Here is an 11,249-nt window from a genome sequence, read left to right as displayed (position 1 = left end):
GCTCTTTTATTTCCTCGCTGGTCTGTCCGGGGGAAGGAGGGGGAGGATATTTAGAAAATTTGGGGGCCCCTAAGGAGCCTTCCCCTCCCCTCCCCGGGAGACTCGCAGACGGTTTCTTAAAAACCGGGGGGGCCGGAACCCTTTTTCGGGGGAAACCCCAACCCCGGCCCCCAGCCCCGGGAGAAAGACCGCCACCCCCCCCTTTGGCCCTGGACCCCCCCCGGAAGAAAAGGGTGCCCTCCGGGCTCTCTCCAAACTTCCTTTTCCCTTTTTTCCCTGGTGCCGGGGCCCCCCCCCGCCCCAAAAAACAAACCAAACCGGGTTCTTCCCGGTCGGGGGGTCCGGGGCCCCCCCCCCCCCCCCGCAGCTCCTCTCCCCCCACGAGGCCCGTGGCGGGTGAACGGCAGCAGCGGCCAGAGATGCCGGCCTCCCCGCGATTCCAGGCATAACTCGCTGCTCTCCCGGAGCTGGGCGTTGGCCCCTGTCACAGCTGCAACGTTGTAAGAGCGTCTTTTCTTTCTTTTCTAAATGTTTTTATTGATGTCAGAAAGGAAGGGAGAGAGAAACATAAATGATGAGAGAGAATCACTGATAGGCTGCCTCCTGCACGCCCCACCCTGGGATCAGCCCGCAACCCGAGCAGCACGTGCCCTGACCCTGACCCTGACCCTGACCGGGAATCAACCGTGACCTCCCGGTCCATAGTCGATGCTCACCCGCGGAGCCCCCGGCAGGGCGGGGGTGAGAGGATCTTGATCCTGGCGGAAGCCCCAGCATCGCTTACAGAGAAGTTGGAGCGGGGGTTGCTCTGCTTTCTTACATGCGGCCCCAGTCCCTCTCGGGGCGCCAGGATGGGCCCCTGACTCCGGGACCGGCCTCGGGAATGAGAGGGAGTCGGCAGCGCCCAGGAGGCCCAGGCAGCGTGTGAGCAGGAGGTGAGGAGGTGGCACGGTGGTCAGGGAGCAGCTGACCCCTGACAGGCGGTGCCTCCGAATGCAGTTCAGGGAGCTGTCCGGCCTGTGCGGTGCTGCCTGGGGCCTGGAGGATGGCAGGTGAAGGACACTGGGCGCGTGAGCAAAGAAGAAGGGTGTTGGCGTCCTGGGCAGAGGCCTGGGAGCAGCGGCTGAATGGCTGTGGGGAGGGGATGGGAGGGGGCGGCACCAGTAGTCGGGGTGGCCTTAAGGAAGCCACCTCCTGAGCTGCGTGGGTGGTTGTGGTTGTGAGAAGGATGGTGGTGAGAACCAGGGAAGCGCAGACCAGTGGCAGGAGCACAGGTTGATGGCAGTGGCAGCTCATCAGGTTTGCAGGGGTGTTGGAGAGATTTGCAGGGGTGTTGGAGAGAGTGCAGGTCCGCTGCGAAGGACTGTGCCTGGTTCCGGTTCCAGGGGCACCCCTCTTCCCCCCAGTTCCGAACCAGTGAGGCCGGTGAAGAGCAACGCCTTATGGTTCTGCTGGCCACCGGCTGGGATGGAGCGGCACTGAGCTCCCAGGCGAGTGCCAGTTAGGCTGTCCTGCCCTCTCCTTGGGGGGCTGCCCCCCCCCCATGCTGCAGGCTGGTCCGAGAAGAGCTGCTCCGGGGAGGAGGGGGGACTGTGTGCCTAGAGGTGCTCCCACGCCTTTCAGTCGCGCCCTCTGCACCTCAGGGAACACCGTCCTCCGGACACCAGGCATGCGGGGACCCGTGCTCCTCCGGCGCCTCATCTGCCGAGGGACTCAGTGAGGGACGCGTCCCAGGCAGCTGGTGTCTACAGGAGGAACTCGATGCCAGGGCACGGGTGGGAGGGCCCAGGTGGGTGGGCCTGGTGTGATCCCGTCCTTCTTTCTCTTTCTCTCTTTTCTTTTCTTTCTTTCTTTTTAAAATTATCTTTTTATTGCCGAAACCAGTTTGGCTCAGTGGATAGAGCATCGGCCTGCGGACTGAAGGGTCCCGGGCTCGATTCCGGTCAAGGGCATGTACCTTGGTTGTGGGCACATCCCCAGTGGGAGATGTGCGGGAGGCGGCTGATCAATGTTTCTCTCTCATCGATGTTTCTAACTCTCTATCTCTCTACCTTCCTCTCTGTAAAAATCAATAAAATATTAAAAAAAAAATAATAAAATTATCTTTTTATTGATTTCAGAGAGGAAGGGAGAGGGAGAGAGAGATAGAAACATCAAAGATGAGAGTGAATCATTGATTGGCTGCCTCCTGCACGCCCCCTACTGGGGATCGAGCCCACAACCCAGGCATGTGCCCTAGGCCGGAATGGAACCTGGGACCCTTCAGTCCACAGGCCGGTGCTCTATCCACTGAGCCAAACCGGCCAGGGCTCGTCTTTATTTTTAAAAATTGTGTGTAGGTGAGTGGCTGACTTTAAGGAGAGGTCTGGGTAGATGTGTATAAGCAGTTAGCAGTACTTACCTGTTGAACTGCTGGGGGTTTACCAAGTTCGTGGGCCTTTAAGGAGAAAAACGTCTTTGTGACCGCCACAAGGCGTGGTCTACAGGCTGCGCCACGGCCACGCCGAGTGGCCACGGCTGCAGGAAGCGGTGTCGCCAGACCCGTTGGCACATCGTGTGCCCAGCGTCTCAGGGTTGTCGGTTGGTGGTGTGCGTGGCCTCCAGCGGTCAGGTAGCCTGTGAGCCTGTTTCCGCGTGGGTTCAAGTTGCTGTAACAGATTCAGAACTAGTGTTCCCAGCAGGAAACTTGGTTTCTCAGGTTCCTCCGCACAGGCAGGCGCTGGCTGTGCCCCTCGCCCTCCCAGAGCCTGGCTGCTGGGCCCCATCCACATGTCCCGTGGGGAGGGAGGCAGGCCATGTGCCGTTCCTGTCTCCCTGCTGCTCCTCCGTCACAGGGTCACACCCAGCCTCAGGGGACTCTGGGAAATGGAGTCATTGGCTGGGTGGGTGGCCATGTGCCTACAAAAATCTCAAGTGCTGCCCTGGCTGGTTTAGCTCAGTGGATAGAGCGTTGGCCTGTGGACCAAAGGGTCCCGGATTCGACTGTAGTCAAGGGCACATACCTCAGTTGCAGGCTCTCCTCCCTGGTCTGGGCCCTAGTCAGGGCTCGTGCAGGAGGCAACCAATCGATGTGCTTCTCTCACATCGATATTTCTGTCTTTCCCCCCTCCTTCCACTCTCTGTAAAAGTCAATGGAGCCCTAGCCAATTTGGCTCAGTGGGTAGAGCATCGGCCTGCAGACTGTCCAAAATCAGTTCCAGTCAAGGGCACATCCCTCTCCCTCTCTGAAATCAATAAAAATATATATTGATTTCAAAGGAAGCAGGGATGCTGGGCAGTCTTCAGTCTCTGCTGCAGTTTAGCCCACTGGCCACCCTTCATCCCAGCCAGGCTCCCTGGTGGCACCAGGGTGGCTTCCCACAGTCGCAGGCATGTGTTCGACTGGCTCCTGACTGTGGTGCTTTAGATGTTGCCAACAAAGTTGGAATCATCTAAACAGTCCAGCTGCCTAATTCTAAATATAAATATTTTACACTGTAAAGAGCAGGTAGAGAGCTCAGTCCTGGCTGGTGTGACTTGGTGGTTTGGAGCAATGGCCCATACACCAAAAGGTTGAGGGTTCGATTCCCAGTCAAGGCATGTACCTGGGTTGCAGGTTTGATCCCTGGCCCTAGTTGGGTGTGTGGGGAGGCAACCAATCAATATCTCTCACATCAATGTTTCTCTTTTTGTCGTGTCCCCCCCCCGCCCCCCCCCATCCACTCTCTTAAAAAAAAAGAATGGAAAATAGTACCCTCGGGTGAAGATTAACAACAAAAAGAATGTAGAGAGCTCAGCAGCAATGCATACAGAGACAGGAAGCAAGTGGAATTCAACCCGAGCGGGTTCCCCGTGCAGGTCTGATAGAGGACGAAAGGGGCAGGCGTCGGGGTTGATATGGAGAGAATAGTTTTACACTGGATCTTGGCCCAAAGTGCCGAAAGTCTGAGAAGCGATGCCCGAAAAGGGTTTTAATACATAACCAGAAAGAATGTGTGACACACTGACATGGGGGCTAAGCTGGCGAGGAGGGAACGTTTCGCTCTTCACCTGCCTCACTGGTTCAGAACCGGGAGGACATGAAGGAATAAGGGACATCAAAGAGGTGGTAAGACTGTTCTATTTGTGTCTTTGGAAATACATCTTGATTTTGGTAGTTCAAGCCCTACCCCTACCCATTGGCCACCCAACCGTCTGTCCTCTGGGGTTGGATGGTGGAGCCCCAAAGAAGCCTTCCCAAGTGGGGAGCTGTTTGGGGTGAGACGAGTGTGTGGGGGACGTGCGTTGGGTCGAGTGTGAGCAGAGGACACTTTCCTCTCGGTAGACGTGTGTTTCAGCCCCACCCGCTCCAGCGGATTCCTGCCTATTAAGGAGGCGGAAGATGATCTTACTCTGTTTTATTTCAGATTCTGATGTAGGAACTGGTGATGAGAAGGTGCCTCTGGCGTCTGCATTTCTGAGAATGGAAATCCGCACAGGACACTGTCAGAAACACGCACAGTGATGGGGACCCCTGCCCCTGAGTCTGGGGGGGTCTCTGCACCAGGATTAGGAGGGCTGTTGGGAAACCTGGAAGGGCAGAGCCCCCCGTCTCGGGAGGGAGGCCGCAAGCCGGTGACAGTAACTCACTGGAAGATCCAGACAGGAGAGGCCGTCCAGGTGGGACGTGCGTGCAGAGGCGGCCCCGTCCTGAGCTCAGACCTCCTCCTCCTCCAGAGAGAGCTTACGGAAGGGGAAGCCCACCCATGTGGGACCTGTGGCCAAAGCTTCCCGTTTACTGCGGACCTAGTTAGACATCAGATTTCTCACACCGGGGAGAAACCTTACAGAGGTGACCAGTGTGGGAAAGCCTTCAGCCAGAGCTCCCACCTTGTCGAGCACCAGAGTGTTCACACCGGAGAACGACTCTACGTGTGCAACGCTTGTGGGAAAGACTTCGCTCACTATGCAGGTCTCATTGAGCATCAGAGAGCACACGCAGGAGAAAAGCCCTTCAAGTGCGCTCAGTGTGGGAAAGGCTTCTGTCACAGCTCAGACCTGATTCGACACCAGCGCGTCCATACCCGGGAGAGGCCTTTTGAATGCAAAGAATGTGGGAAAGGCTTTAGTCAGAGTTCACTACTCATTCGACATCAAAGGATTCACACAGGAGAAAGGCCCTATGAGTGTAATGAATGCGGGAAATCCTTCATTAGGAGCTCAAGCCTCATTCGACATTATCAGATCCACACAGAAGTGAAACAGTATGAATGTAAGGAATGTGGAAAGGCCTTCCGTCATCGCTCAGACCTCATTGAACATCAGAGAATTCACACCGGAGAGAGGCCCTTTGAATGTAACGAGTGTGGCAAAGCCTTCATCAGGAGCTCAAAGCTTATTCAGCATCAGAGGATCCACACTGGAGAGAGGCCTTATGTTTGCAACGAGTGTGGGAAGCGCTTCAGCCAGACGTCAAACTTTACTCAGCATCAGAGAATTCACACTGGAGAGAAACTCTACGAATGTAATGAATGTGGGAAAGCTTTCTTCCTGAGCTCATACCTTATTCGACACCAGAAAATTCACACTGGAGAGAGGGTATACGAATGCAAGGAGTGTGGCAAAGCTTTTCTCCAGAAAGCTCATCTCACCGAACATCAGAAAATCCACACGGGGGACAGGCCCTTTGAATGTAAGGACTGTGGGAAAGCCTTCATCCAGAGCTCCAAGCTGCTTCTACACCAGATCATTCATACTGGAGAGAAGCCCTATGTGTGTAGTTATTGTGGGAAAGGGTTTATTCAGAGGTCAAACTTCCTTCAGCACCAGAAAATTCACACTGAAGAGAAACTGTACGATTGTAGTCAATATGGGAAAGATTTCCACTCTAACCCGAACTTTAAAAATAATCAAGGTCTTACTCAAGAGGGGCTTCCCTTGAGTAAGACCCCCGCACATGTGGGTGAGAAATCTGTAAGTCAAGGGGGTCGCACAGATGACTTATAATTATTCTCCAGGTCAGCGATGTTTGCAAGCGGTGGCATGAGTGTTGTGGCTCCTATGCCTTTGGACATGCCAGCATTTTCCAGAATCACGGCTGGGGCTGCTTTAGGAGTGGGCTGCCACCTGTGTGTGCAGCCACGCTGGACTGACCTCGGCCAGGAACCTGTGTCCTCAGGAGAGCCACCTGAAGACCGCTGCCTGAGCTGGAACAGTGGGGCCAGGAGCTAGGTCTCTAGATGTTCCTGCACAATCATAGCTCGCCCCCGGGTTAAGTCCCCTTAGAGAACGATGTGCCCACTCATTAAACAGTTGATGGAGCAATTGAGATTGATCAGCAGGCAGTCGGAGAACCACGGGGGCTTCCCTGTGGTCCTTGGGCACATTCTGAGCTCCCTCCCTGCATCCTAAGGTCTTTTGCTTCCTGGAGCCTCGTCTCCCACCACCTCACTCAGTGTTGCAGCAGCACTAACGGACATTCCTCGGATCCAGGCTGTCCCTGCGCCCTGGCCTCCGTCCTTGTTCGAACGCTCTCCCTCTCCTCCCCTGGCTACTCACCCCGGCATCGTGTCAGGCTCAGCCTCTTCCACTGCTGGGCTTCAGTCGTCATTCTCACCCTGTTACTGCATTTACTTTGATATATAAGAATTGTGTCTTTATATATGTCTCATTATTGCACTGCTGATTCTTTGTGGACAGTTATATCTGACTGATTTGTGTCCCTGGTGTCTAGCGCAGGACAATAAAAGAAGCCCACCCCATACCTGTGTAAGTGGTGCCTCTCCAGCTTTGTCCCTTTTTGCTGCTATTTTAAAACGCTTGGATTTTGTCCTTGCTTTGTAAAGTGTAACCTGCTGGGCTGCTGGGAATGCCTTCTGCGCCCAGTCCATGTCTGCTCGCCCTCAAGCCAGAAGTCACAGGTGGTGGCCAGGGTAAGCCCGTGCCCTCAGGTTGCTGCTGAGCTCAGCCATGGCCAGGCCCCGGCTTCGGAGCACTGTCTGCACGTAGTTGTCTGTGCATCTTTCTGGCTCGCTCCAGGGCAGAGTCCCAGCACATGACCTAAGCAGTCCAGGCCTGAACTCAACTCTTCTCTCTTTTCTACTCGCTGGCTCCTTCTGTCGATGACTTGAAAACGTTTTGACCTGTAAAGACCAGTGGTAAGTCCTGGGAAAACATGAGAAAGACACATGGAACCTGAGGTCATTCCAGGTCTCTAGGGAAGCCAGGTCACGGCACAATGAGCAACGTGTGGAAACAGACACGTTCCTGGCTGTGCAGGAGCGAACGCAAGGAGGTGGCTGACACCGCCTCCGAACTGGTCCACGGAGATTAGACGTTTGTCAGCTGGAGAAGGTGGAATGAAGGAATTGGAGCAGAAGCAGGGAGTTGCATGGAGCTGTTCAGAAGCAGGCACGTTCATTACACAACAGATAACCGGCTGGTGAAGCCATTAGTTGTTGCCTCTGCATTTCCTTTATCTAAACATTAACCAGAACACCCACTTGTGAAATTGTGTAAGTTCTTGGGTTTTTCTGCCCATGAAGTCATATTTTGAGTTAACGAATTTCAGCAATCCCAGAAGCCCCAAGGGAGTAAGTACTTTTAAAAGGGCTGCAGAACTCTCTGGAGAACTTGCCATCTGCAGTGCAGACACTGGTACGACCAGGTCATTTTAACCAACTTTGTTGCGGTCCAGTTTCCACACAGTGAAAACACCTGTTTCAGGTGTGGTTTTAACGTACCCCTGTCACCACCGTCATAACCAGGAAGCAACATTTCTATTGCCCAAAAGGTTCCCTTTGGCTGTTTCTCAGTTAATCCCACCCCAGCCCCAAACATCCACTGTCGGTCGGTGTAATAAGTTTGCTTATGCTAGGACGTGGTAGGAGTGGGTGCACATGGTATGTAATCTTGTGTGTCTAACTCCTTTTCATTTTGGCATGTTTTAAAAGACAACCCAGAGTAGTTTCTAGCTGCAGTAGCTCTTCTCTTTGCTGAGTCATGTTTGATTGTATAAACCATCATTTATTATTCATCTGTTAGAAATTTGAGTTTCCAGCTTGGACTGTTAAGAATAAAACTGTGATGAACATTTGTGTACAAGTATTCGGAAATGCCTCTTTATTTCTCTTGGGTGAGTGACTAGGAATTGCTGTTATAACTGTTTTTAACTTGATAAAAAGTCGCCATTCCCGGCCAGTGTGACTCGGTTGGTTGGCGCGTTCTTCCTACACCAAAAGGTGGCTGGTTTGACTGAGGGGAACTGGAACTCATTCCTGCCCTCGCACCGCTCCCCTCCCCACCCAAAAAAAAGAAGAAAAAAAAAGGTGGCTGGTTGAGTCCAGTTGGGGCACATACCCAGATGGTGGGCTCGGTCCCCAGTTGGAGTGTGTGTGGGAGACAGCCAATCAATGCATCACTTTCACATTGATGTTTCTTTCTCCTCCTCCCTCCCTTTCTCTAAAAAAATCAATAAAAGCATGTGCTCGGGTGACTTAAAAAAAATTTGCCAACAAATTTCTCCACACTGACTACCATTTTGTCCTCCTGCCACAGTGCCAGGGTCCAGTTGCTCCACATCCGCATCCACACGCCACTGTCACCCCCCAACCCAGAATCCCTCCCAGCCGTGTACATGTGTCTGCATTTCGTCCTGCGTGGCGGGGCTGAGCACCTTTTCACATGTGTGCTGCCACTGGTATCCCGTGATGTGTCTGTTCACGACTTTTGCCCACATTTTTGTTGCTGTTAATCCTCCCCTGAGGATATTTTTCCATTGATTTTTTAGAGTGGAAGGAAGGGGAGACACACAGAGAAACATGGTTGTGAGAGACATCAACTAGCTGCCTCCCACACGTGCCCTGACCAGGGCCAGGGATCGAGCCTGCACCCGAGGTACATGCCCTTGACCGAAATTGAACCCGGGACCCTTCAGTCTGTGGACTGACGCTCTGTCCAGAGCCAGGCTGGCAAGGGCTTGAGCGGCTTGGTTAGCGGAAGAAGCCGGAGAGCCGTGCGAGGAATGAGGGGCCGGCAGCAAGATTTTCCAAGTAACTCTTATTAAAGTGTAACTTACATACAAATATGTCCCAAATGTCAGTACCCAGGGGGATGACTTTCCACAAAGAGGAACAGTGGCCGATCTGAGGGTGATGTGAGTGTTGGATTCTTAAGCCTGGAAGGTGGGATGGAGACAGAAAGTGTGTGGAGGGTTGGGGGCTCTTCATGAATCATGAGCTTAAATGTGCATGTTGACATCTCTCAGATAACCACTGAAAAAGAAGAGGCGAATGAAATGGGGGAGGAGTCCAACTGAAACACAAAATGAGAAAGAAAATTCAGAAACTATAGAGTAAACGGATGAAAAGTAATACTGCTATTGATACTGCAACTCAACCTCTATAAACGAACCACACTTTGTGGTCCAAAATAATTGCTTCAAAATACTGAACATCAACCGGTTTCGCCTGCTTCCTCTGTGGTCCCCCATGTTAGCTGCTCCTGACAAACAGGAGCTTCCTTGTGAACCTGTGCTCTCAACTCCTGCCACTCGGCCCAGGTCCCGTTCCAGCCCAGGCCTGCCCATCCCAAAGGTCATCTCCTTCGGGCTCAGATCACTGCGCTCTCCTCCGAAGACCAGCGGAGACTAACCTTCCCTCTGCGCTCAGGGCGATGTCGCTGTCCCGGGGCCAGCGCTGAGGGTGCGCGGCCTGCTCCCCCCGCCCACAGCCAGGCGGCCTCCTGGCACAGCCACCGAGGAATATGCACACCACCTCAGGGACATCTTCACCAGCCTGTGCACGGGGACTGACAACTGAATGTGGCAAACGCTGGCAGACGGGTGGCCACAGGGCACTGCGGGGGCAGCTGACAACCCTTGCATGTGAAGTGAGGACGCGCAAGGACTATTTTCTCCCCACTGACCTCCGGACCGGTCACTGGGCTGCAGCGATGGAGAATGTCCCTGTCCTCAGGAAACACTATGAGGACCCAGAGGTGAAGGGGCACCACCTAGCGAACCTAATCTGAAATGTTTGGGGGTGGGGCGCACGCACACACACACACACACACACACACACACACCAAAGAGGTAGAAAGCAAACTGCTGGTGAATCTAGATAAATGCTATACGAGACTTCTCTGTACTAGTCTTGCAACTTTTCTCTACATTTGAAATTACAATTTTTTTTAAAAAAAGTTACCCAACCCCCCCAGGAGCTTAAACACAATCGGTGGCCGACACTGGCCCTCCTGACCACAGGCACAGCCACGCACCCAGGCTCCTTTTCTGCCCTGGCCACCTTCCCATCCCCCCTCCCCCCCCTTGCCGTCTCTGCCACCACGGTCATCCCGACTTTCTCCGGACCTGGCCCATCGGGAGCAGCCGGGCCGGCCATGGTGGGGAGGGATGCTGGCTCCGGCTGACTCGGGGTGAGGGCACATCAAGCTACCTTGCCGCCTGGAAAGGAGTCAGGGGCCCGGAGCTGGCAGGAAGTGCTGCAGCAGCAGGGCACAGAGGTGTGTGTGTGTGGGGGGGGGGGGTGTCACATTTGTATAAACAACTGCACTCACCAGCTAGCTTCCTGCGCTCCGTCTCCTCCACCCTGGACTCCTTCCGGGCGGGTTCAGTCTGCCCTGTCAGTGTCGTCGGTCTCCTTCGGCTGGCCCGGCCCCGGGACAGAATCAGCAGAGGCAGTGGTGCTCTGCGAGGCCTTGCGGTACGAGGACCGCGAAGGGATCCTGGAGCTATGGAGGGACTGGGTCAAGGATGAGACCCGCGAGCCGGGGCTGGACAGGGCCAGGGAGCCCAGGCGGGACGAGGCCAAGGAGCCCAGGCGGGACGGGGCCAAGGAGGGGACTTGGGAGTCCCTTTTCGACCAGTCCTGGGAATGCAACTGTGACCCCGCCTTCAGCGAGACCAGCGACGGGACCGTGGAGCCCACACGCAGTGAGACAACTGACGGGGCCCTGGAGACAGTGAGGGAAGAGACCCGGGACGGGTTCCGAGAGGGCTCGAACAAGGAGCCTGGGGGGGAGTTGGAGGAGTCTGTGCCGGAGGCTATGGACCCCTGGCGCGGGGAGGACAGCGGCTGAAACAGCTCCGGGCCCCCGGGCCCCCGGCGCAGCCAATTGTGCACGCGCGCCAGGTCCCACGTGTCCTGGTGCTCGCTCCACAGCTGCTCGCGCTGCATCAGCAGCTGGCGCCGCATTTCGTGCAGCAGGTGGGCCCGGCGCAGCAGCCGCAGCAGCTCCTCCCGCAGCCGCCCGTTGTCCGCCTTGATGGACTGCGT

General features: G+C 54.9%; 2 protein-coding genes across 2 annotated transcripts in view; one reads left to right on the top strand and one right to left on the bottom strand.

The window, feature by feature from the left end:
• Positions 1-7,015, top strand: part of ZNF623 (zinc finger protein 623) — a 7,382-nt gene extending 367 nt beyond the window's left edge. Inside the window, exon 2 of the mRNA XM_014450049.2 lies at positions 4,386-7,015. Coding sequence (XP_014305535.1) covers positions 4,483-5,964 — 1,482 coding nt within the window. The 5' untranslated portion in view covers positions 4,386-4,482 and the 3' untranslated portion in view covers positions 5,965-7,015. The remainder of the gene's footprint in view (positions 1-4,385) is intronic.
• The window catches only part of CCDC166 (coiled-coil domain containing 166), a 15,136-nt gene that overhangs the window by 2,233 nt on the left and 1,654 nt on the right, over positions 1-11,249 (bottom strand). The window contains exons 2-3 of the mRNA XM_023748693.1: positions 10,531-11,243; positions 9,035-9,270 (exon numbers count right to left, since the gene is read on the bottom strand). Coding sequence (XP_023604461.1) covers positions 10,584-11,243 — 660 coding nt within the window. The 3' untranslated portion in view covers positions 9,035-9,270; positions 10,531-10,583. The remainder of the gene's footprint in view (positions 1-9,034; positions 9,271-10,530; positions 11,244-11,249) is intronic.

This window comes from Myotis lucifugus, unplaced genomic scaffold (assembly GCF_000147115.1).
Source record: "Myotis lucifugus unplaced genomic scaffold, Myoluc2.0 scaffold_1679, whole genome shotgun sequence".
Lineage (NCBI taxonomy): Eukaryota > Metazoa > Chordata > Mammalia > Chiroptera > Vespertilionidae > Myotis > Myotis lucifugus.
The sequence above is the reverse complement of the archived record's forward strand: the minus strand, read 5'-3'. Positions and strand labels throughout refer to the sequence as shown.